The sequence below is a fragment of the Periplaneta americana genome, chromosome 6 (assembly GCF_040183065.1).
Source record: "Periplaneta americana isolate PAMFEO1 chromosome 6, P.americana_PAMFEO1_priV1, whole genome shotgun sequence".
Classification (NCBI taxonomy): domain Eukaryota; kingdom Metazoa; phylum Arthropoda; class Insecta; order Blattodea; family Blattidae; genus Periplaneta; species Periplaneta americana.
In genome coordinates, this window is record NC_091122.1 from 148,906,175 (window position 1) to 148,933,923 (window position 27,749).

Genomic DNA, 27,749 nt, shown 5'->3' on the forward strand with positions numbered 1-27,749 from the left:
GTACGGAGATACAGTAGCATGTTGACGTCGTCTGTTTACGTTTAAGACCTGTTGAGCTAATGGTCTGAATGAAAAAAAATGTAACATATAGTAAATGTGCACCTACATTCAACGATAAGTCATCCCGCAACCACTGTTTAGTAATTGTTAAAGTGACCCATGTTTTGTTCTGCCCAACTTGTCGAAGTAGGAGTCACGTAAGCAATCAGTCAAGTACAGTAGTGGCAAAAAAACCGGACCGATCCTTGTAGCTGATTTCAGAGCCTTGCTCACTCCAGAGCACGATAGACTGGTAACTAAGATTTTCGTGGTTCGAATCCTGCCTAGGAAGAAAACTTTTTTTTATTCCTTATTCAAATTTATTCCCAATACTTTTGTGCGAGATCGTGCGTATTTGCTTGTTTTCCGCACAGAACCAATACGCGGTAAGTGTGAAATACCACATTCAGTATTCCCAATGTAACACGCATAACAATTTCCCTCTTCTTACCGCTTAAGCGCGACATTCATTTTACTGCTTTAGGCTTTTAACATATTATTTTTAGAGACGTTTAACATAATAATAATTATAAATCGGAAACTTACCACTGCAATTTCACCTAAATTGCAATGTTAATTATTTTTTTTTAATATTTGCAAAAATTAAGTAAACTCTACTAATCCACGAAACTTATTGCATTCCTGATATAAGTAACATTAAGGAAGCCGTGAAAAAATCAACAAGATTCCAGATGCCGATGTTATTATTGCAATATGTTGTATAAATAATATTGTTAAAATATTAAAATGAAAAATAAATCATTACATAACTTTACCGTTTGTTTTAAGTTCGCATTTATAGACTGGAGGAAAAAAAGACAGACGTATATCACGGCCTGCTGGAGTATAGTAAACACAGAAAACATTTTATAGCAACAATGTTGAAGAAAGATATTTTGGTTTTCCGAAGTTGCCGTCATTAAACAGAAACCAACATGGAGATTTCACTGCAACTAATTAGAAATTCGTCTTTCAGATATGTAATAAACGATCTTCGCACAAAATAATGTACGATACACGAGCGGTATGTTTGTTTTCATGTTCTCGGAAATTAAAAAAGCTCAACTACGTTTCGCTTTTTCAATCTTTTCCTCGAACATGAAAACGTCAACATACCGCTCTTGTAACGCATATTACTATTCTATTGCAGCGATGTTTTACTATTTAACTAAATAATTATTCCCAGAACATGAATTTTACCAGCTATCGAAAAGTAATGGAAGTAAATTTGGATAAGGGACAAAAAAAAGTTTCCTTTCCAGGCAGGATTCGAACCACGAATGCCTTAGTTACCAGTCTATCGTGCTCTGGCGTGAACAAAGGGTTCTAAAATCAGCTGCAAGGGCCGGTCCGGTTTTTTTTTTGTCACTACTGTATTTCGCTCGCTACAGGCATGCGCGTCGTACACTTAAAAACTTCAGTAGTATTAAATCTTGTAGTCTCGCGTCGCAAAGTAGTGAATGCTTATAACCATGAAAAGACCTTATGTTCAGCCTGTATTTAGTGAGTAAGATCCACTCTCCGCTTTTCCACAGAGCGTTCAGTTGTATGGCCCTGCATCTATAGGAGGTAATAGTAATATGCGTTACAAGAGCGGTATGTTGACGTTTTCATGTTCGAGGAAAAGATTGAAAAAGCGAAACGTAGTTGAGCTTTTTTAATTTCCGAGAACATGAAAACAAACATACCGCTCTTGTATCGTACATTATTTTGTGCGAAGATCGTTTATTACATACCTGAAAGACGAATTTCTAATTAGTTGCAATGAAATCTCCATGTTGGTTTCTGTTTAATGACGGCAACTTCGGAAAACCAAAATATCTTTCTTCAACATTGTTGCTATAAAATGTTTTCTGTGTTTACTATACTCCAGCAGGCCGTGATATACGTCTGTCTTCCCCCCCCCCCCCAGTCTATAAATGCGAACTTAAAACAAACGGTAAAGTTATGTAATGATTTATTTTTCATTTTCATATTTTAACAATATTATTTATATAACATATTGCAGTAATAACATCCGCATCTGGAATCTTGTTGATTTTTTCACGGCTTCCTTAATGTTACTTGCATCAGGAATGCAATAAGTTTCGTAGAGTAGTAGACTTTACTTAATTTTTGCAAATATTTAAAAACAATAATTAACATTGCAATTTAGATGAAATTGCAGTGGTAGGTTTCCAATTTATAATTACTACTATGTTAAACGTCTCTAAAAATAATATGTTAAAAGCCTAAAGCAGTAAAATGAATGTCGCGCTTAAGCGGTAAGAAGAGGGAAATTGTTATGTGTGTTACGTTGGGAATACTGAATGTGGTATTTCACACTTACCGCGTATTGGTTCTGTGCGGAAAACAAGCAAATACGCACGATCTCGCACAAAAATATATACTCCACATGTAGGACTGTACGTATGTATATGACTGAAAAAAACTGCATTAAACTCTCGTACTCAGATATTTTAGTGCTGCACGTGCAAGCTATTTTATTTAAGACGGAGAAACCGGCGATAAAGAGATCCGTGCCGGGAAATCACAAAGAAGGGTTTGTGGAATTCCAAAACAATACACATTTGAGTCATTGGCTTTACGTCCAGGTGTAATCATCCTACATACATTAGCAATTAAGTCATTTTGTTTGTTTATAATCGAGTCACAGACTGACGTGGAGCGAAATTAAACTGCTGAGCTAGGTCATACGAATCAGACGGAGAGAGTCACTGTTGGAGTACGGACGTGTTCAGTAAGTTGCAGGATGTGGACAGGTAAGAACTATGCTACTCAGTGAATTCCTTCCTTCCCTTTCGATATTAGATTTCAGTTTTGTTTTGCATTCCGCAGGTAAGAACAAACCACAAAATCGGAAACAAACTAACCAGCCATGTTAATTTCGTTTCTCTCTATTCATTACGTACTTCACAAGTTGCTTTTCCAAATAGAATTTGATATATCTTTACGATTGTTGTTATGAAAAGTAAATGCGGATAATAATTTCTGCATTATGTGCATTGACTTTGAAATTTAACACTTTTTTGTTTAGGCCTAATTCAACAGAATGATATCCAATATTGAAATTTATTTTCAAAGGAAAATTATGATCGCAGATATGATGGGATTTAGCTTCGTGCATTATAGGCGCTAGTTATTTATTTATTTATTTATTTATTTATTTATTTATTTATTTATTTATTTATTTATTTATTTATTTATTTATTTATTTATTTATTTATTTATTTATTCATTCATTCATTTATTCATTTAGTTATTTATTTAGTTATTTACTTATTTACTCATGACCTTATTTATTTATTCATTTACTTATTTACTTACTTATGTATTCATTTACTTATTTATTTACTCATTTGCTTATTTATTTACTTATTTATGTACTCATTTATTTATTTATTTATTCATTTATTTAGTTATTTATTTATTTACTTATTTACTTATTTGCTTATTTACTCATTTACTTATTTATGTACTCATTTACTTATGTATTTACTCATTTGCTTATTTATTTACTCATTTATTTATTTATTTGTTTATTTATTTATTTATTTATTTATTTATTTATTTATTCATTATTAATGTGTTTATTTGTTTATTTACTTGTTTGTTTGTTTCCAATGAATATATATTATAATATATACAGTATATGTTGTTTATTGTCGGGAATTGACGTAAAAGTCGCCCTGAGTGGCGCAGTTGGTATAGCGTTAGCCTTCTGTGCCCGAGGTTGCGGGTTCGATCCCGGCTCAGATCGATGGCATTTAAGTGTGCTTAAATGCGACAGGCTCATGTCACTAGATTCAGTGGCATGTAAAAGAACTTCTTCGGGATAAAATCCCGGTACATCGGCGACGCTGATATAACCTCGGCAGTTGCGAGCGTCGTTAAATAAATCATAATATTTATTTATTTTCAGGTAAAAAAGAAAATCCATTCATTATTGACATTTTCAGTGGGAAAAGACAGAAACAAAAAACGGGAATATGATGTGATTAAGTTGCTAATCATGTTCCGCGCACAAACATACCGTATTTCTGCTGGATAAATTTACTTCAAGAAAAACAGTTGATGCTGTGTTTGACCTTTCGCAATATCTCTGCCAGGATTTAATCCTAAAGAGCACTTTCGGGGGCGCTTCGACACCTTAGATGGGCTGTCGGAATGGATCCTGTGGTGCTTGGTCATCTTGATGGTATGAACCTAAGGCGGGGGGGGGCACAGGATCAGCGGGTGAGGGGTCTCATGCGACCGGTGGGCTGGTACACCTCTCATCCCATAATTTGGGATACACAATAGGCCACTGTCGAGCCGACGTGCTGAAGGGTCGTCCCTAACTAGCCCTTAGCCACTCAATACTACTACTACTACTACTACTACTACTACTACTACTACTACTACTACTACTACTACCACTACCACCACCACCACTAGCCTACTACTACTATTACTACTGTTACTGCTACACTATAAATAAATACATCAAACTTGTGTACGAAACTTCTGTTGCTAGAAATCGAAGTAGTTATAGTCGCGACGCAGTTATTCCCGGCTTGACTCTTCCTCTTTGCTTACGTCTTAGGAAGTGAAGGCTCTGTAAGGTCTAGATAGGTAGTATCGTTCGCCATTTTTGTTCTTTCGTTGCCGAGCTACCAGAAGAGAAATCTATTTGCCACACCGTTAAACATTATTATGTCGTAGCTCCTATGATAATAAATCAAACGCAAATAATTGAGCGGCAAATAACGTCCTCGTGTGCTTTCTGCGAACGCCAACGAAAGAGCCAAAATGGCGGGCGATTATATTAAGTATTTATCGAGCCTTAGGAAATGTATAACGTCATCATCAGCGAATCACAAGACGCACACGTTTAAATGTAGCCGACCTGCAACGTGATTGGCTGCCGGAAATTAGAGCGACGGGACTATAGTTTAGTGGGGTTGTGGGGTTTAAAAACGGCGCGTCAGCTACTATGGCTATTTGCGCCCTTATCTACAATCCTTCATAAAACAGAAACACAATACAATAATCAGAATGCTTAAAAGAACTAAAAAGCGTTATCACGGTTAAAAGGAGGTACACAAAATTCGAAATATGATTGGTAGTCTTTCATGAGCAGGTACTGCTTTCCGAAATATTATGTATTTGTTCCAAATATTTGACCCTATTGTGCTTAGTAAGATTTCGAGTTCTGCTAATAATATTAGTTTTTCCGTGTCCAGTATATATTGAATCGTTAACAACACATCTCACTTCTGACAAAATATTATTTCCGTCAAACAAACACAGCATCCTCTAGGAACATTTTAATGTCCTTCAGCGCAGTTCCGTTATACGAGATCTAAAATGTTTATCTGAGCATGATAGAATGAAGACATGACAAATACGCAAAAGAAAAAGAAGAAAATTAACTTTATTATTGCAACGTGGGCTAGTGTATTTTGTTTAGACTATGCGTGTTTTAAAAACATTACCAATACTGGAACCTACTTGTATTCATTTGCTAAATTTTGTGGCTTAACATTAAGGTCGGTTTGCTGGTACCTGTCGCGAGATATTTTTGAATATCTGCGAAGCCGAAGGACTTATCGCCTGTAAAATACAGTTCTGAACAGCTGCACTGCTCTTTTAAGAGCTACTTTACTTCTCTTGCGATAAGAAACAACTTCCAAGGGCATAATGAGAGAGAATGACATTAGATTTACGAGCAACTTCGAATGTTTGTTGTGATTAGAGTCCTACGTTTGAATACTACTCACGTACAAAATATACTGTCAAACTAAATATTTATTTAAAGCCATCTTGTGGTCTACAGAAGATTATTCTCGCTATAAGTAAAACCCATCTGGATTCTAGATAGGCCTACTTTTTATTTTTCACTCAAAAAGTAAAAACCAATGTTTATTTTTTTTCTCCTTTTTACAGAGTGTTGTATATTTAAATTATACTTTTTAAAATAAATAGATTATTGAAATGATTTAAATTTAAACATTCACGATTAAAAATAAGTAAATATTGAAATATATAACTTTTACTTATGCAATAATGGCTACATATTAATATTATTATAACTAGGGGCTTTATTCTCGCCCAGAGCGTACGGAGATATGGTTAGTTCATAGACTATACAGGGTGATTCATAAATATCTGTAAAAACATTGTGGATGTAATGTATAGGTAAAAATGAGACTAAAATGTTCTATATAACTTTTCCCGCAAATCCTTATTTTCAGAGTTATGATGCATAGTGCCATATCTTGCCAGGCATCAAAAACATGGGCCAGTAAAGCCTTCGGCTGTGTCACGTTCGCATACATAGCGACAGCGGTAGATGTTTCTTATTCGTACACCCCACTACAGTTGATTCCGACCTGATAAGACTTTGTTTACTGTGCGTAGGTATACTTAATTGTACGGCATTGTTGCAGTTCCTACCGTCATCACGACCTGTAGGTACACATTCATTTTGTCGTTAGCTCAGTAGGCTTCAGTTGTGTACGGTACGATAGGTAGTGCAACACCAGTTGCTTGGCCAGCCAGATCACCAGACTTCTACCTTTGGAGTCGTCTGAATGCGCTCGTTTATGCCACTCAAATTCCGAACATATCACAACTACAGCAGTGATATCAAAATAGCTATGAAACAGTTCGGAATGAGTTGAACGGGGTCTGTAAAATTCCAATATCAGTACATACCTAGTACAAACAAACAAACATCTAACGCAGTCGCTATGTAGGCGAGCATTACACATCCGAAGGCTTTACTGATACCTAGCAAGATAGGACATTTTGCATCATAACTCTGAAAGTAAGAATTTGCGGGAAAAGTTGTATACAACATTTTACTTTTAGTTTTGCCTCTACATTACACCTACAAAGTTTTTACGGTATTTATGAATCACCCTGTATTGACGTGACGTCATGTTTGGCGCGTGTCTATGAGGGAACACTTGCATCTGTGATCTGTGTCAAATTTCAAGTCATTGATTGCTTGGAAATTCTGCACGTTCATTAACGTGTCATTTAGAATGAAGTCTATTTCGTTGTTTATTCTTCCACTTGGATCCCTCCAACTCTACTTGTTCTCTGGATTTTTCTTGATCCTTTCACAATATTTCGGACGTGTTTACTCACATGAACTTTGCTTCTCTTCCGCTTGTGGATGTACAAACCTAATACGGCATGCCGTTACACTAAACATTTCAAATCAGGTCAAACACGTAATATAGGCAGTAATTCAAATAATGGACTTAAATTAATAAAAAAATTGGTTAGACATAAATTATATTTCTATAAACAAAAATAAAACCACAATTATTCCATTCTCATTTTAAAAATGTAACAAACCTCCTACATCCATATTAAGTATTATAATAGTACATAGTATAATAGTATTATAAATTACATAACTCTAATTGTTGCCTTATACAGTGTAAATGTCCGATTATTAAGGCGTCCTTTGAAGTCAAATATTTAGGGATAATTTTCGACTATAATTTAAAATGGAACCAACACATTAATTACCTTTGTAATAAATTACGTAAAATAATATATTATTTTATTTTATTGAGAAATTACTTGTCAATAAGTTTATTACGCACAATATACTTAACTTTATTTCAATCGGTAATTATGTATGGAATTATAGGATGTGGTAGCTTATTTAAATCCAATATTTTAATCCACTTTATTTATTACAGAAAAAAATAATTAATAACTTGTATGTCTTCATAAACCTATTGATTTTCCATCTCAAAAATTGTTTTTAGACTTTAATGTTCTTAAAATAAGACATATATATTGTATTAATAAAATTCATACATAAAAATGGAAATAATTTTGAATTGTATTCTCATAGTTATGAAACAAAAGTTATGAATTATTTAAGATTGTTTAAACCAAAATGCAACACTGCTACAGTATTAATCATAGTAGTAATTTAGGCCCAAGAATATATAACAAATTTATATTTAAATATCCTAATCTTGTCAATTCTAATAATTCTAATATTAAATTTAAAAAGTTAGGTATGGACTTTATAAAAATTGAAAAATTGTAAATTTAAATTTATATATTCTTATTGCGTAGTAGATATAAGACAAATTGTATTATATACTTCTTAATTTTAATTCAGGAATCCGCCCCTGAGCACGAGTTCTAGTCTTTTAGGAGCGAGCTAAAGTTTTATCTGTTTATATTATATTTTATGCTCGACCATGCCGAAATGTAGTAATTATACACCTGGCAGTAGTCCTTTAATGCACCTCATTAAAGTACACCTATTCATTAAAGTTCAGGTGTTCAGCCAATGACAAGTCACCTTTGTACCGTTATAAAACCGCAAGTATCGATTATTCTCGGATATGCAATCGAAAGACAATTAGCGAAAAGTCACGGAGGCTGGAAATCCAATACTGTTGCAGAAGGTTATGTTCTGTTACTATAATAATTAGCGTTAATTGTAAATAATATTCAAATAAATTCAATTTGTCATCTCGCTTTTCAATTCTAAATCAATTTCCAGGTTATATCAGACTAATGTTCATCTTATTCTCTATCAAGGTCAATGACATTTGTCCTCGGAAAAAATCAATACTTTCGCGCCTGCGCACATCTCACAATTCGGGTCAGTTCGCATATAACCATAACATGACCTAATTTTGAATAATTTCAAGTTAGAAATATGGTCGAGCATAAAAAGTCGTATGAAACTTTCCTATAATGATAATTAAGACGCTCGTATGAAAATTATGAAACTCGCTTGCGCTCGTTTCATAAACAAACATACTTGTGTCTTAATTACTACCATTATAGGCTCGTGGCATAATGTACTATTATGTTACAATTATTAGCAAAATAAATAATTAAAATATAAAAATAAATAAAATATGGTCACTATGGCTTAGCACTCATTATAAATAATCACTAGAGATAGAACTTCAGACACCGAAACTATGCCGCCTATTATACAAGTCGTGTTGTCGACATCAACTTATGTTAGTACGAGACTTCTACAGAGCATTGCTCTGCTTCATTCAAAATATTGCTTTGTATAGTTAGGTGACTAAAACAGATTATAACACAAATTTACGAAATCTATTTACCTCATTCTCTTCGTTGTAGAAAATAGCGATAGATTTTAAATAAAAATGAACTGTGTACTGTGTCACTAATTTTGTTGAAATTTACAACCACAGTCTAGTGCATACAGTCACGAAGAACAATATGTAGTAAATATGCATCCATAGATAGTTGCTAACCACTAGGATCGCTAATATCGTCTCATTACAGACAATGCGAAATAGTACCAGCACAGTCTATTGTTCCTAGCACCCTCATAACTCAAGCTTCGTGACTGTATATACTAGACTGTGGTACAACTGTGTACATTCGTAAACTGTCAAATATGAAACTATTCGATTGTCACTGAAACAATGTTTGTATTAAGAAAATATTCTTTCGTCATCACAGGATGTTAGTGGTGCGAATTTGAAATAGTTTATGTTTATTATAATGTTGTCTTTTGTTTTGTGCCTGTTCACTATTTAATTCATATTGCACTTCACGGCGTTTCGAATAATTATACAGGATTTTTTCCAAGAACTCTCTTCATTTTTAGTTTAACACTTTTATTGTTACCTACAGCTGGTCGTATAGAATTTAAAATTCTTTTATAACACGAGGGTTGTTGGAGTCGGCAATTTTCTAGACGTATACAGATGCCTCAAACTAGGAAGCTGCCTGGAGAGGGAAAGTAGTAGAGCTAACGGAGGGGGGCCACCTAGGCTCCGATACCCAGGTATAGTCATATTATCTGAAAAGTTGACCTCTTGACAATGTATTCAAGATGTACCCTCCCTATGCAGCCTTCTCAACTGTTATTAGAACTGAGCTGTACCGTTTTAGTCCACAGTGCACAGCAGTAGGCGGACAGTGGTAGGGGAGAAGTGCTCTATGAGCCTGCGCGAACGAGACAGCTTGCTAGTTTGAGGCATCTGTACTTACTCACTTTCTTACTTACTTACTTACTTACTTACTTACTTACTTACTTACTTACTTACTTACTTACTTACTGGCTTTTAAGGAACCCGGAGGTTCATTGCCGCTCTCACATAAGCCCGCCATTGGTCCCTATCCTGAGAAAGATTAATCCAGTCTCTATCATCATATCCCACCTCCCTCAAATCCATTTTAATATTATCCTCCCATCTACGTCTCGGCTTCCTCAAAGGTTATTTTCCCTCCGGCCTTCCAACTAACACTCTATATGCATTTCTGGATTCGCCCATACATACTACATGCCCTGCCCATCTGAAATGTCTGGACTTAATGTTCCCAATTATGTCAGGTGAAGAATACAATGCGTGCAGTTCTATTTTGTGTAACTTTCTCCATTCTCCTGTAACTTCAACCCTCTTAGCCCCAAATATTTTCCTAAGCACCTTATTCTCAAACACCCTTAACCTATGTTCCTCTCTCAAAGTGAGAGTCCAAGTTTCACAACCATAAAGAACAACTGGTAATATAACTGTTTTATAAATTCTAACTTTCAGATTTTTTGTCAGCAGACTAGATGATAAAAGCTTCTCAACCGAATAATAACAGGAATTTCCTATATTTATTCTGTGTTTAATTTCCCCCTGACTATTATTTATATTTGAAGAGTCCACTGCAAGAATTATGGATTTCACTTTCTTGTCGAAAATGAACCAAGATTGTCAATGCATAGCTTAAGACATATAGAATGTACATAGAGAGTTATATGGCATTAACACTGATAGTCATTGTCCAGTAATGATCGGAAAATCATAGCTAAGCTTTGAGCGCTAAGCATTTCAAACTTTCAATTGCTTCTCCTGAAAAATGTATTCCAAATGACATTCATCTGATCCTTCATTCTTGCAGTGGACTCTTCATTTGTTACTGTTGCTCCCAAGTAGACGTATACTTTTCGATCAAATATTTACAATGTGGATTCTCAAGTTTATGGAACGGAATATTCGCATACATCAACATCAGATACAAGTCGTAATAAAAAGTGGACTGATCCGAAATCGAATCACTAAACAAAGATGTTCGATGTGTCTTTTAGAGTCCAACTTACAGACTTTATACCTTTATATATTTTCGCCCATACTTAATATGCTGCTTAAAAAAGAGCATGCACTACGAAAATCTTCCTGCTGATGTTTGATATGAATAAAATTTTATCGCTTTCAGGTGTTTGGTTGTGCGTTTTGGTGGTTAGTACGTGGCTTCAGCTTGCGCTTACGCAGACTGACGATGGCTTCGACAAGAATGAAGCTACACAGCAGTTTGCAATGGAATTAATTAAGGTGAATTCCATCATACAAACCTTACATAGATTACAATAAAGCATTAACAGTAAATGGGAGATTTTACTGACAATTAAAATAATACGTAAATATTTTAATAAGAGCGATTCAAAGTCCATATAGGCCTGCATTGAATAAAATGCAAAATTTGTTAAATAAAACCTAGGGCCGTGTTAAAATTGTCTTTTATCACACACATTTTCATTTGACGGATGCTAAGAGAATCACTGAATGAAAAAAGAATGACTTTGTGGTTTAATCCCAAATACGACAATGTTCTTAGATAACAATTGATAAAATAATTAAATATCAGTAAAAGGTCTTAAATACAGTTGCGAAGTGTTTCAGTTTGAACATTTACATAATAAAGCGAATGTTTTTTAATTTGTAAGGATACCACATTTCAGAACAAAACTGCAGCAATTATGAGAAGAAATATAATAAAACCGGTTTTCGGTTTGAGAATTAGATTAAAGATAAAAAAAACTTGGATCCTAAACACAAGACATTTTAAGCACAAAAGAACAGTTCCATTATTCTCACTGAAGTCGGGAAACTTGATTTATTTTTCAGTACACGAATATTATGCAAAAATTACATTAAAATTAGAGTATTGTTTTGGTTTATTAATTTTAAAATCAACTCTGCTGTAACATATTAATGAATGTCATCCATCTTTTTCTTCAGGACAGTACCTATTATATTATTTACGTTTTGTTTAATTCATGTATAAGTTAATATTGATTAGTTTTGGAAAATATAACAGAAATAATCACTAGTCATATTCACTTAATATTAACCCCAAAATCTAAACTACTCATCATACCACTGACGATTTTGAAAAGGTCTATGAAAATTCTGATGTATGGAAAGGGGGTCCACAGTACTAAGTTCGAGAACCACTGACAAGCAAACATTCACGTGAGGGCAGATAAAGTTATTTTTTTCTTCTTCCACCATCTTAAATTTGCCAAAACAAGTGCTTATGCAAATTTTGGCCACTCGAGCACACAATTACGAGGGCCGACCAGAAAATAAGTTTCCCTGGGACCGTTTACAGAAGGAAAGCACAATTTCATAGAAAGATTTATTGGAACAGATACACCAATTGTTGAGCTATTTTTTAACGTACTACCCACGGGAATTGAGATACCGTACTTGTCATACCATAGGATCAACTTTTGTATCTCTGTGTCATAGAAGTCTGCCACCTGAGATCGGAACCAGCGTGTTACAACCATCTACACCTCTCTGTTGATCCAACGGTATGACAAATGTCTCAATTCCGATGGGGAATATCCAATGAAATTGTGTTTTCTGTCTGTAAACGGCCCAGAGAAATTTATTTTACGATCCTCGTAATTGCGCTCGAGCGACCAAAATTTCTATAAGCATTTGTTTTGATATTATTGACATGATGGAAGAAAAAAAATAACTTTTTTATCTGCCCCCATGGGAATGTTTGCTTGTGAGTTAGAGGACGTTCTTGTAACTCTACATTATAATGCTTTTCAAGCGACTTAGTTTATACGTCTCATCTTCTTCGTGGCTATAGTATTTTGTCTGGGCGCATGTTAGGCCTATATTTAAATTACCACGACTGAATCTTAACAATACAACTAGGCAACGTTGGTTAAGCGCGAAAGGCCCTATTATTCTGAGCAGCTAAAAACCGTGCCCTGCATGAGCCAAGTCGCATAACTAGAGAAACGTTAAGAATCGAAGCTCGAACATATACGTTCTTTGCAACCTAGTATGAGTGTTACAGTCCCTTATCGAATTCACATATTGCATAATAATTAGTAGAGCGGTGCAGACGGAGCACATGATAGACAGAATGGCATCATAGCAAGGGTTCCGACGTTACTCGGCGTGTTCCCTGTGTACAAGCGACGGTCATGTACACGATGTGTTGACGTACAGACGTCACAATAGAAATGACACAGTTCCCTAACGTTTCTGCAATTAATTTTCTACAGATACTTTAATAAGATATCAAAATTGCAAAACTAATTAACCATTTCATCCTAAACAAATAATATATAATTTACATGTATGATTTCATACAGAACACTGTTTATTTGTAACGGGTTCATGATATTCTTTTCGCAAAAGAACTTGAACTATTGTTTTTTGTCTTTTTTCTTTTCCTTACAATGAGTGAGAGTTATTAATGCACATGTTATACGTTATCACTTTTCTTCCAAATATTGTTACAGTGCACAACAAATGACATTTGTAAGTTATTAACAGAAAACGATTATCGTCTATCTGATAGCATGGCCTTATATGTGGAGAAGCTTCTTTCTACGTCTGTTGAAACAACTGGGGCATACGTAAAATCCTGTGCAACATTTTTTTAAACTTCTGTTAGTTCTTCAAAGGAATCCTTATCTCCAGAAATACTGTCACTAATCTTGCAAAGTTTATAATATCCACCATTTTTTCAACATATTTGTTATTTTCGCAGATATTATTTTAGCAATTTTATCGTCTACTTGAGTCACTTTCTTCCAGATATTTCGCAATAGGAAAAACTGATCAACCAGTTTTGTACCAGACTTTTCTAAAGCTGTTATGCAATCACGAATAAACCCGTAATTCGATTCAATGTATTCCAATTGTTGTGTTATGCTTGAATCAACCAACAGACGTTGGGCTAGTGGTATTGCAGATGCATCTTTTACATAAAATGATTGAATAACATTCTGGACCTGGTCGAAATATTTACAGTAATAAATGCAGGCCTTCAATCAGGAACCCCATTGAGTAAGTATAGGAGAAGGAGGAAGAGATACACCAGGACATATCTTCTTGAATGCTTAACAAAACGCATCACACATTTCTTCATGGAACACGGATGAAGAACTATGACCCTGCTCACATTTTTTCGCCTTTTTTTTTTTTTTTCAACTTCATGAGGGTACGTTTGTGTACATCCCTATTTACATGTCTTAGAATATTACATGCTCTATTTACTGAATCTGATATTTTACACAATTTGCAGAATAGTTTATCTTCGCTACAACAAAAAAATATCACCATATTCGGAAATAAGTCTCTTAAACTTCGCCGAACGAATTTTCTCCCCCTTAGGCATCGTAATACTAGAACCGAACTGTTCTCATGTTCCTTCAGTATTGACGTTTGCTTTACTAAGCTGTACCTACTGCTTGCAGCTATCCTGTGTACCGCAAAGTCAGACCTCTGCGGGTACACAAGGAGAATTTACAACCCTTGCCCTGTTGCCGTTGTGTCGAAAAACTACTCCCTTTGCACTACTCTAATAATTAGTGTTAAATTAATGGTGTAGGAGGTGCTGGAAGAGACAAGTGGCAACGTGGTGTTTTCTCCAGTGAGTGTTTCCACTCTGCTGGCAATCCTCCAGCAGGGAGCCATGGGCAACACCTTGAATCAGCTTACTCAAGTGTTGCACACCGAGCCGGAAGAAACCAGAGGCATTTACAGCAAACTTATAAGTAATCTCAAGGTATGTTATTAACAGGCTTAGAGACTTTAGACCCGATAGATGAAAACAGAGCGATTTCAAGTTGGATAGCTGGACTGTAGTGGGTAGGGGCAGTGATGGTAGCGACCTACCTGTCGTCCCATGTGCTTTATTTACTCAGTCATACTCATAAGCAGGGAAAGGATTTATATGTAAATACATATTTACTTATAAAGCTAATATAATTTATATTTTGCATTATCTTTATGTTTCACAATGTGTAGGGTTGAAAAATCCTACTTTTATTTTCCATATTTTTCCATATTTTAGAGTTTAGTACATATTTTCGTTAATTTCCATATATTTTCCATATTTCATATAAAACAGTCCATATTATATTAGGTTTAACAATAAAACAAAACAAAATTCCATTAACTTTTAAAAATACATTTCAACAATAGAGATTTAAACACATGTTCAGTAATCCCTTTAACATCAGAGTTATTTGAAAATTAGCAGTCCTATCAACAATGGGAAAGTAAGTTACAAAACTGTATTAATTTAATTTAAAATTTTTAACAGACTTCAGTTGTGCAGCTCAACAGTTAAATGCCAGTCAGAGTACACATAGGTTCAGTTTTGTAAATCATACTATAAAGACGGTAAATATGCCAAAAGTACGTCATTCAGTCAATTTAAAATCAAAACTAACAAGTTACATTTCAGAATTTAAAGAAGATGGTTTATCAACTGACAATAAAATATTATTTTGTAATTTGTGTCAGTGTGCAGTATCATCTACACAAAAGTTCCTGGTGCAACAACACATTACAACTAGTAAACATCAGGCCAACAAACAACTAAATTCCAAGCAGAGACAATTGTTTTTAACACAACCAACAACATCGAATGTAAGATCTGAGTTTAACATCGACCTGTGCCGTTCTCTCATCTCTGCTGATATTCCTCTCTACAAACTAAAGAATAAGGTCTTCAGGGAATTCCTTGAAAAATATACTCAACATACAATCCCGGATGAGTCAACACTTAGGAAGACGTATGCTCCATCCATCTACGATGAGACAATACAGAAGATAAGAGATGAAATTAAAGATAGTTCAATTTGGGTTTCCATTGATGAGACTCCCGACAAAGAAGGTAGACTTGTTGGTAATGTAGTTATCGGTTTGTTAAGTGAACAATATTCTGAACGAATTCTTTTACATTGTGATGTTCTAGAAAAGTGCAATAACAAAACTATAGTTAAACTGTTCAACGAAGCTATGGGTATCCTGTGGCCAAAGGGTATTATGTACGATAATGTGTTATTCTTTATTAGCGATGCTGCCCCTTATATGGTCAAAGCTGGACAAGCATTATCTGTTGTATATCCTAAATTGACTCATTTTACTTGTGTGGCGCATGCATTTCATCGTGTGGCAGAAGTGGTCAGAGACAATTTCCCTAAAGTAGATTTGTTGATTTCATCAGTGAAAAAAGTATTTCTCAAAGCTCCCAGTAGAGTTAACGTGTTGAAAGAAATGTACCCTGAAATTCCATTGCCACCAAAGCCAATTTTAACTAGATGGGGTACATGGCTAGAAGCAGTTGAATATTATGCCGAACATATAGACTCTATTAACAATGTTCTCCTTGCATTGGACTCTGAAGATGCAGTCTCAATTGATACTGCGAAAACAGTTACCTGTGACATAAGTGTGAAGAATGACTTAGCTCACATTCAGCATACATTTTCATGCATCATAAAAACGCTCAAAAGTCTCCAAAATAGGCACCTTTCACTATCTGAAAGTTTTGAAATTATAAATAGTACTGTGGAACAACTGAATCGTGGTAGAGGTAAAGTTGCAGATGCAGTAAGAGCTAAGGTGGACACTGTACTTTCAAAAAACCCTGGATATGAAGAACTACAAAAGGTTGTTGCTGTGATGAGTGGTGAATCAACAGTGAAGATTAACTTGGACTTATCCCCAGCAGACATTGTGAAATTGAATTATGTACCAGTTACTTCTTGTGACGTCGAACGCTCTTTTAGTCAGTATAAATCTATCCTCAGAGACAATAGAAGAAGATTCACTTTTCAGCACTTGAAAGAAATGTTTGTAACCTATTGTTATGGTAACAGACAATAAAAATTGTGTTTTGTTGAAACTACATTGGAAGATAAGGTACGTCCATTATATTTTTTGTTTAGTTTGATTAAAATGTACCAATATTTAACGTACATAGTCATTTTTTTATAATTTTAAGTCCATATTTAATTCCATATTTTGGTAAAAATCCATATTTAATTCCATATTTTGGTAAAAATAACTACATATATATTTACATATTTCATATATTTTTAGTCCATATAAATCCGTTCCCTGCTCATAAGGCAGGGAGAGGAGGTACTGTTCTGACAATAAAAACAGTCCCGTACACCTAGTTCACTTTATCAGAAGAGATAGCTAGTAGTCTAGTTTTGATCTGTACATGTGGTTATCTATGTGATTAGTCTAAGAATATATGCGATATTCTGTGACATAAAAGACATGCTAGCAGGGAAGAAGTCTACGGACACTGCTGGGGTAGCGAAGATAGATTTCAATGACTTAGTGTTTTTTCGTTTTGCATTCATTACATCATCCACGCCTGTGGAGTAACGGTTACCGCGTCTGGCCGCGAAACCAGGTGGCCCGGGTTCGATTCCCGGTCGGTGCAAGTTACCTGGTTGAGGTTTTTTCCGGGCTTTTCCCCCTCAACTCAATATGAACAAATGCTGGATAACTTTCGGTGCTGGACCCCGGACTCATTTCACTGGCATTATCATCTTCATCCTCATTCACACGCTAAATCACGTAAGATGTTGATAAAGCATCGTAAAATAACCTACTAAAATAAATCCATTACATCATGTGATGTAGAGCGGAGCTTCTCCCAATAAAAACTTTGTCTTGCCGACTACCGAAAAAAGTTTAGTTTTGAGACCTTCAGAATGTGTGTTGTAGTAGGCTACATTGTAACAGTACCATGTATTGTACTTCATAAGTTGTGTATGTTGTGTAGAATTATTATGTATGTTGAGTAAGTATTGCACTTATGCTTATGACAGAAGCCGAAAGGAAGTGCATATTAATTAATTTTGAAAATTTCGCATGATAGGTTTTTTTATTTTAATCTATGTAAAGATTAATTTTTTGTCCTATAGAATTTTTCTCCTCTAACAATCATTTTATTTTAATGTTTGATAAATTAGTTGCCTTTTTTTTTTGGAACGTCACTGTACAGTACCAGCAGACTGGACTGAACTTGGTTTCATGTACACATGTCTCTTCTTCTGCCGACTCCAACACAATGAAAAAGCTGCCTATAGTATGGACGTAGTAAACTTATCCTATCGGGTCCAAAATCTCGATGTCTGGTTATTAAAGCCAAGGTACAGTACATTGGGATGATACAGTAATCATAAACAGCTCATCACACTCGACCAAAGCTGTAGCAGAAGCATAACCTGGGCCAGGAATATTACAATTTTTTCTTGAGTGACACACGAAAAAACGTCCGATGGAAAAATTCTGCTCCCAACTTCATTGAAGTAATATTAAATTAGATAGTTATTATTTCAAAAAAATAATGCAAATTTCCAAATTTATACAGGCCTACCGATTGTAACATAGTCCTATGTGTTCCTAAAGTTCAGAGCTTTTCTGTATTCCTCTGTCTGTATTTCTCAAACATTTTGTACGTGTTTATTGGTTTCAGAAAAGCACAAATTCTCCCCTGATAATCGAATTTGCTACGAAAGCTTTCGTGAACACAAACTTGAACATTGATCCAAACTTCAAGAATATCATCTCCCGGGATTTCTTCTCAGATATTGAGGCAGTGGATTTTGCGCAAAAGAAGATAGCAGCGCAAAAAATGAACTCTTGGGTTGAGAAACAAACTCACAACAAAATAAGCGAAATTGTAAAACCAGGTAAGCTGAGTCTACTTCGCCCATCTGTTGTATTATCTTAGTATAGCCCGACCACTGACATAAAAACTTGCGCCACAAACCATTGTTCGTTCGTGCGCAGGTTGTCATAGTGGGGGTCAGTTGTGTTGTAAATGCGTTCCCTGATCGACGTCGCAGCGAGTACGTTTTAAACTATTCGAAACAACAGTCGTGTTCGCGTCCATTCTTTCACTTTTCAATCAATTAATATTCCATTTCGACTTATTGTATATAGGCTAGTTAAAACAGATTGTAATTTATAATAATGGAAGGGAAATCAAGTGTGCGCGGCAGGCTTTTGAAAAGTGAAAGCTCCGCTACAGACACAGCTTTTGAATCGGATTCACAATTGGAGTCTGACTAGTGTAACCCGATCTAGCAAGCTGCTGGCATAGTGATGACGTTCCCCCCTCCATGGCCACGTGAGTATTGGAAAAGTTGAAGATCTTTTTGTAGTTGGTCGAGCTATAGTAACCCGTGCTATTTAACAATAATTTAATTATACGGTTAAATTGTTTATAATTTTATAGTTCCTTGTCATCCGAAGTGTAGAGAAAGTAATTAGGCCTACTGTTGCGACACTGAGTAAAAAGATACTGTCATATGTTCACATTGGACACTTTCTTATTTTGAGACATAGGGAGCTATCACAATAATTATTAGGAATAAATGGACTCCCGAAATCGAACCTGGGTCCTCCTAGTCCTGGTACCGTGAGGCTGGTCTTTTGTCACAGCTAAGTTTAATTTCCTTAAACTAACATGAGTTTCCTTTACTCGCCTCACACTATATTCGAGATCTGAGATGTTAATAAAATAACGCAGGTTAAACATAAAACGATTGGACTCAGTCCCTAGGAAAAGGAGTTAGGTTTTCTGCTGGGTCTTAATATGGGCAAGAATTTATTTTGCGGTGATTATAGGTTATGGAGGTTTGTAGGTTTGCTGTACAACTTCGTATGTCCAGATCTGAACATAACCCCTCAGGGGATCGTGGGCCACATTTCTAGAACCACTGTTCTAAATTATCAGCAAGGACGCAACAAATTTCTTTAAATTAAAGCCATACAAGACAATGCAAGTGCATGAATTGCAACTGTACCATCCTGACGACAGAATGAACTTTCGTAAATGAGTGTTACAGAGAGAGTTTTTCATCAATACAAGTAACATGAGCAAAACAGCTGTTTTTCCGCCAGACTGCTTCATATTGTTTCCATGTGGTCAGAATTAGGCCGTGTCTCAAAGCTCAAGTCCAAGCTACACACTAGTGACTAGCAATTAGATGACTTGTAAACTACACACTAGGGAGCTTCGGAAATGTATGCTTGAAACACGGCCTTCTTTATAGACTATTTTTCTAAAAACCATGACATCACGGTGCAGCACTGAATTAAGAAGGCAGTGTTCCAATGCAGTTTCAACACGAGTTATGTGGAAAAGATAAGGGCTTAATATATTACAATAATGTTTAAAACATTGTACAGAATGTACTAACAATGTCAGTGTTCAAAGTTAACGTGCTATTCTACAATATATTTACATTATTTCACTTCCAAAGCATTTTCAGATTTCATAACCTCAATTGCTGCTGATGTTTGTTTAGTATACAAGTCAACAATCGAGCAAGCATTTTCGTTTACTAGCTACTACGGACTTGATTGCTATGCACTATGTAGATTTGGATCATAACTTCTGACGTCACATCCGGCTATTTAGTCAGCAATCTAGTTCACTTCACCTGTGTCTCAAAGCTCAAGTCCATACTACACACTAGTGACTAGCAACTAGGTGACTTGTAAACTACACACTAGAGAGCTTTGGAAATGTATGCTTGAAACACGGCCTTCTGGTAATTTCATAGAAGACGGGCACTTGGTTGAATATAGTAAGTATTACCAACTTCTTTATTTCAGAGTTAAATGTTAGTGATCTTTTAGTGACTTTTACATGTTAGTTCTAGGTTTTTTGTACTAGGTGTCGCCGTGATATTCTTTTAATTTTATTGGTTATAGTTGTCATTTGTTCTAGAATTTTCGTTAATTTTGAATGGATAATGACGTTATCAGTTGTTCTTGGTTGTTTAACGTGAGTGGTGTTATGTTGTTACTGATGGCTAAAGCTATTGAAAGTTTCTCATTTTATGATTTTTGTGATTTTCTTTCGATTTGATTGGTTATAGTTGTCATTTATTCTAGTAGAATTTTCATTAATTTTTAATGGATAATGACGTCCTGTTGTTCTTGGTTGTTTGACGTGAGTGGTGTTACATTGTAGATTTGTCTGCATTTGTCGAATGCGTATCATTCTTACGAAAGGACACTTTTCAGTGCCAATAATTTATTTTGTGTGCACAAGGTTGGAATTTTGAAGTAAGAGGGAAAGGAAGGAAACCGTGTTCTGAAATTTATCTATTAAATTTTGTGTCGATTTTGGTTTAGTTCTTTCGCTGTTGAAGAAGGATTGTGTTGAATGTTGAGAAGAAAACTGTTTTTCTGTGGGTTAAAGGAATTATTGACTGAATTTTCTGTAGAAGTTAAGGTGTAATAAGTGTTCAAAGAGAATTTCATTTAGTGTAAACACGTGGTTTATTTATGCAAAGTTGACTGTACGACAAAGTGTTGGTTTAGTTCTTTGTTACCTGCATGGTTTAAGTTTAGATTGCCTTAAAGCCTGTGTCATATACTTGAAGTGAAGAGGTTGTCGTTGAAGACTTCGATGAGAATTGAATTTTATTTGATAAGATGATAAATTATTATGTTTTGTTTTGTGTTTTAGTGATTTTTGGGAGTAAAGTGCGGACGAAAACTGCCAGAAAAGTACTACCAACTATGAAGTTCGAATGCCAGGAAACGCCAAAAAAATCGAAGGCGAAAAATTAAAGATATTTTCATTTTTTTTGGAGGGTTTCTTCTTCTTTAAAAATATGAATATATATTTGATTTTTCATCTTTGATTTTGTGATGTTTGGTGACATTTGAACTTCATAGTTGGCAGAACGTTTTTTGTAGTTTTCGTCAGCCATGTTGGATTTTGCCCGTCTTCTAGGAAATTACCGGCCTTCTTCATAGACTATTTTTCTAAAACCATGACATCACGATGCAGCACTGAATTAAGAAGGCAGTGTCCTAATGCAGTTTCATTACGAATTATGTGGACAATATGAGGGCTTAATATATTACAATAATGTTTAAAACATTGTACAGAAGGTACTAACAATGTCAGTGTTCAAAGTTAACGTGTTATTCTACAATATATTTACATTATTTCACTTCCAAAGCATTTTCAGATTTCATAACCTCAATTGCTGATGAGATATCCATGTTTGTTTAGTGAACAAGTCAACAATCGAGCAAGCATTTTCGTTTACTAGTTACTATGGACTTGATTGCTATGCACTATGTAGCTTTGGATCATAACTTCTGACGTCACATCCGGCTATTTAGTCAACAATCTAGTTCACTTCAGCTGAAAATGTAGCTTTGAGACACGGCCTTAGTCTGACTCACACGTGCTGTTCACCAGACCTCCCACCTGCCCACCCATTACTGCTTCTGTGTGGCGGGAATCACATCAGTCTCGTCCCCTGGACAGGAAAGTGAATTCTCCACGGGTAGAGAAAAAAACCTCTCTGTATAAAAGTTGAACTATAGTGCACTAAATGTATGACATTCAGGAGATGATTATAATTTTTCGCGCATGACCCAATAAAAGACTAACGCTAACAATGGTAGTATTGCTGAAGCGATTCCAATGCCATCCATATGTCAGGCCATGAACTATCCAACAGCTCTCGTACTTATACCACAGTCTAGTATATATGTACAGTCATGAAGCTCAATAGCCTACATAGAAAATATGCATACATAGTTGCTAACTACTAGGATCGCTACTATCGCCTCATTACAGACAATGTGAAATAGTACCGGCACAGTCTATTGTTCCTAGTACCCTCATAAACTCAAACTTCGTGACTGTATATACTAGACTGTGGTTATACTTCGTTTCCATAATATCTGACAGGAGAAGTAAACATTGCTGGCAGAGGAGGAGAGAAGTATAATTGCTATTCAACCAATGACAGAGGTCTCATTCCACGCATAGAATGAGACCTCTACCATTGTTGAATAGCAATTATACTTCTCTCCTCCTCTGCCAGCAATGTTTATTTCTCCTGTCAGATATTATGGAATGAAGTATAGACACATTCTACGCATGTCAGTAAGTTATCTCTCTCTTCCCCCAATGGTCTGTATATAATTTACTGATCCTGTAGGCCTATAAATTGAATTAATTTCAGACATATTGGATGCCAGCGTCAGAATGCTGCTAGCCAACGCCATCTACTTCAAGGGAATCTGGGCAACTCCTTTCAAGATGGAAGATACCGAAGATGGCATATTCCACCCTTCACCATCAGAGACGATTATGGTTCCTACCATGCATCATCTTTCATATATGAAAGCTGCAGAAGATCCTTATCTTTCGTGCAAATGGGTGGAACTCCCATTTGATGTAAGTATTACAAATAATTGCATGGTATTCTGTAGGAGTCCCGCGTGTTAGATCATGTTCTAAGATGTCATGCCTTGAACTTAGGTAGGATATGGAGAGAGCGCTAGTTGAAGCCCTCATGGGGGAAAAAAATTCATGAAATTTCAGCCTACTTAGCATTGTCATGAATCTGAGGAGCTACAATGAGTAGCAAAATCCGGTTTCGTTAGTCAGCTACTCTCAGTTCGTCCACACCTGTGGAGTAACGGTCAGCGCGTCTGGTCGCGAAACCAGGTGGCCCGGGTTCGAATCCCGGTCGGGGCAAGTTATCTGGTTGAAGTTTTTTCCGAGGTTTTCCCTCAACCCAATACGAGCAAATGCTGGGTAACTTTCGGTGCTGGATTCCGGACTCATTTCACCGGCATTATCACCTTCATTTCATTCAGACGCTAAATAACCTAGATGTTGATACAGCGTCGTAAAATAACCCAATAAAATAAAAATACTCGCAGTTCCACAAGTAAAGAATCCTGCCCCCACACCATTTCTACACAGATGACAATGATTGACAGGGGAGATGTCTTATTACTACCTTCAGCTGTTGCCAGCTTTTGTTATTGGTTGGGTTCTTTGACTATATTTTCTATTTTCGGATAAATCAATTGCAGTGCTGTATGCAGAATTTTATCAAAGGGGGGGGGGTCATTATTAAAATTGTTTACAATTTATATTATCGGTGTTTCAAATTCTGTGTATTATTATTGTTATTATTATTATTATTATTATTATTATTATTATTATTATTATTATTATTATTATTACTATTATTATATTATTATTATTATTATTATTATTATTATTATTAATATCATTATCATCAGCTGAGTTTTCACAGGAGGATGTGAAACTAGTTCCAGGGAGAAGAATGTTTGTGACAACATCGTCTTGCTGTGGCTGCGAAGAAACATTTGCCAATGTGAAATTTACACAACCTCACGAGAATCACTATGTGACTTTTTTTCTAAAAATTGCAAAATTGAGCTTTGCAGTCACTTAGATGTATCAAAGAACCCGAAACAATAATGTGAAGTTCGTATTAAAATTGTGAACAGTCAAATGCATAAAATGTTAAACGAACCTCTCATAATAAAGTCAGAGCACAAACTAATGAACGGGTGAATACTGCTCTTAAAATGAGTTTAAAATCGACAATGCACAATATTTAATATCTGCACTACAGAACTGTCAAAACAACCTTTTCAATATTTTTCACAGCTTCATTTTTTATTTGGATAATTTTTAATAAATCGACGTTACGATAATAATTTAAAATATATATTTATGCTCGACCATGCCGAAATGTAGTAATTATACACCTGGTAGCAGCCCTTTAATGGACCTCATTAAAGTACACCTATTCATTAAAGTTCAGGTGTTCCAACAATCAGAAAACACCATTGTAGCAATATGAAAGTGCAAGTATCGATTATTCTTGGATATGCAATCGAAAGACAACTAGCGAAACGTCACGGAGGCTGGAAATCCAATACTGTCGCAGAAGGTTATGTTCTGTTACTATAATAATTAGCGTTAATTGTAAATAATATTGAAATAAATTCAATTTGTCATCTCGTTTTACAATGTCTAAATCAATTTCAAGGTTATATCAAGATTAATGTTGATTTTACTCTCTAGATTATATCAAGGTCAATGACATTTCTTTCTCGTATGAAAATTCTGAAACTCGCTTGTGCTCGTTTCATAAACATACTCGCGTCTTAATTACTACCATTATAGGCTCGTTGCATAATGTACTATTATAAATTTACGGTATTAAAAAATAAAATATAAAAAACAAGAAAAATAATGAATACAATATAATATTTTATTACTCAGTCAATTACAAATCGATGTAAAATAATGACTTATTTTATAGTCATTAAGTTTATATACATGAATTACAAAATTGCTAAATGGTTTTAACATTTTAACATTATTAAGTTTACTACCTGTAATATTACATTTTATTAATGGAGATGGCTTGTACATCATTAATTCAAATAGTACTCACCACCAATAGCTACGTATGTAACATTGAGATATTGTATAACTCTGCCTGAGGATGCCTGAATAGGCGAAAACGTTCGCAATTTTGTAATTCATTGTAATTCATTGTAATTTTGTATTCATTTATAGAAATTGACAATCTGAATATTCCATCATACTTTCTAAGTTAAAGAAAAATAATGATTGACAAGAAGTTGGAATGTAGTTGCTATCACATTTCCAATAATTTTTCAGAATTAATTAATTAATTAATTTTGGCCCCGCCATGTTTCGTGGAGTCCTCGAAAAACGATTTAAAAGTTTCTACGAATTCTAATGAACGTCAGTGTACCAAATTTTTATGAAAGTGCATGTTGCGTGGAAGGGAAAATATATTTAAAATTTAACATTTCAAATTTTCTTTATCTACATGTGCAGGGCAAGCAGTTCTCAATGATTTTGATGCTACCCGGTAATGGTCTGGACACCAATACACTTGCTGAACGTATGTCTAGCAGCAACGGTCTGCATTCAATATTCAAGAATGGGAGGAGGCGAAATGTGAGGTTGGGCCTTCCAAAATTCAAGCTCTCATCAGAAATGAAGCTCGGACCTGCTCTTATGAAGGTAACTAAATTTAATAAACATTACAAAAGAATAGGCTTACCACGCCAGATTATTCTAGTTCAAACCTCAGTGATTCAAAATATAATTATTTCTGATGAGTTAAATAGTTAGAGAATCAAACAAGAACAGATTTTCCATACTTCTCAAACTAAGCTAAAATAATGCAAAAATGTTGTTGGTTTATGGGGGGGGGGAGGATCAGGTGAAATTTTGGTCATTCTAAATCAATAATTGCATTTTCGTTTCTTTTTGTGAAAAATGAATTAGCAATCTTTTATTTATATGTTGAGCAAGTTTCAGTATTCTATGATTGAGCCAGGGGCGGCCCGTCCTTATGTGCTACAGTGCTACAGCACAATGATAATTTTTGCTCAAATAATGTATTAGTAATACCACCATAGTATCTGATCTGCCATTTGACAATTTCCCGTGGTTATGTTCGTGTTATAGAGTGTTTAGTCTTCGCTCTTAGCTCTTTGGTGCCTCAGGGGGTACAATGTGCTACCCAAAACTCTAAATGAAATGTAGACAATTAATGCGCATGTGCGAAACTGAAATCACTGCCCTGATTGGCTATTTTTGCGCGGGGAAGTGCTGTAGTCAGCTTCAGCACAACACAGCTTGGAGATTGCAAAAGTAAAGCGTAATGAGAAAACGCTTGTTTGTGGAAGAACCAACGAGTTAGATACTATAGAGAGGCTGAAGACCTCTGATAAGCGCTCCCTGCGGAGGCCAACAGTACTATGTATCGTTCCCTAAAAAACATGGCGGTCTATGGTACCGCCAGCCTCCGCAAGGAGTGCTTATCAAAGGTACACTGCAACGAGTTGGTACATGTATTATATTTTTCAGATATATCAATATTTCATTTAAACATTTTGCTATAGGTTTTGTAAAAAGCTGATTTATAAATGAAAAAGTATTAATTAAGACTTTTAAATTTCCAAAAATGTCTCATTCCCTCGGATTTAAATAAAATGTACCGTAAATCATAATATTCGTTGCTGGATAATTAAACCCTCTCAATACAGGTACCATTGCCGCAGAGAATTATAAGATAAGGCGGACTGAGCATAAGCGAAATATCAAGAGTTTAGTATTTATTGTGTTTATAGGGCCTACTCCAATTTTCTTTGTATTAATGCGTAGGGCTCTTTTTGTTAACAAAGAGGAAAGTTAGCACTTGCATCATACACAATTTGTCATTATTGTTCAAAATAATGTAAGAACAGTTTTATTCTGTAAAAGCCTCTGCCTAGTTGCGAGACACGTGTGAGATTAATGTTTGTTTCAAATTATATTAGACTACACGATGTCTCCATGACGCGACAATATTTGTTTCAAATTATATTAGACTACATGATGTCTCCATCACACGAAAAGAAGTGTACCTAGCTGTGGCTCCTGTTGTTTCTGATAACAATGTTAATCGTAAGTATCTTATCGTTTCAATAAATGTGGTGAGTTATGACCATGAGTAACTTTCTATTAGTGTCATTCTTTAATTATTATGTTGCATGCTAAGAGGTTATTTGTAGTTTTAATAATTGCAGTTTTCAAAAGTTCTCTGTGTTAATTCCAATTTCAAATGAATTTTTCTCAATAACTTAATTACTGGATTTTTTTTATATTTTCGCCACTACCTTTCTTATATTTTACTCCTATTAGTTACATACGTCGTCTCTCTTGAAATCACCTGGTGAGCACTGAATTACATGATTTAATATTAGGTTAGATTAGCTGTAAGATAATTAAAT

At 35.1% G+C, this 27,749-nt stretch overlaps 1 protein-coding gene across 1 annotated transcript in view; it reads left to right on the forward strand.

Annotated features, from left to right (window-relative positions):
• The first annotated feature begins 2,652 nt into the window (after nt 1-2,652).
• The window catches only part of LOC138701918 (leukocyte elastase inhibitor-like), a 31,856-nt gene continuing 6,759 nt past the window's right edge, over nt 2,653-27,749 (forward strand). The window contains exons 1-6 of the mRNA XM_069829280.1: nt 2,653-2,801; nt 11,263-11,378; nt 14,692-14,868; nt 18,592-18,808; nt 23,126-23,340; nt 25,804-25,992. Coding sequence (XP_069685381.1) covers nt 2,792-2,801; nt 11,263-11,378; nt 14,692-14,868; nt 18,592-18,808; nt 23,126-23,340; nt 25,804-25,992 — 924 coding nt within the window. The 5' untranslated portion in view covers nt 2,653-2,791. The remainder of the gene's footprint in view (nt 2,802-11,262; nt 11,379-14,691; nt 14,869-18,591; nt 18,809-23,125; nt 23,341-25,803; nt 25,993-27,749) is intronic.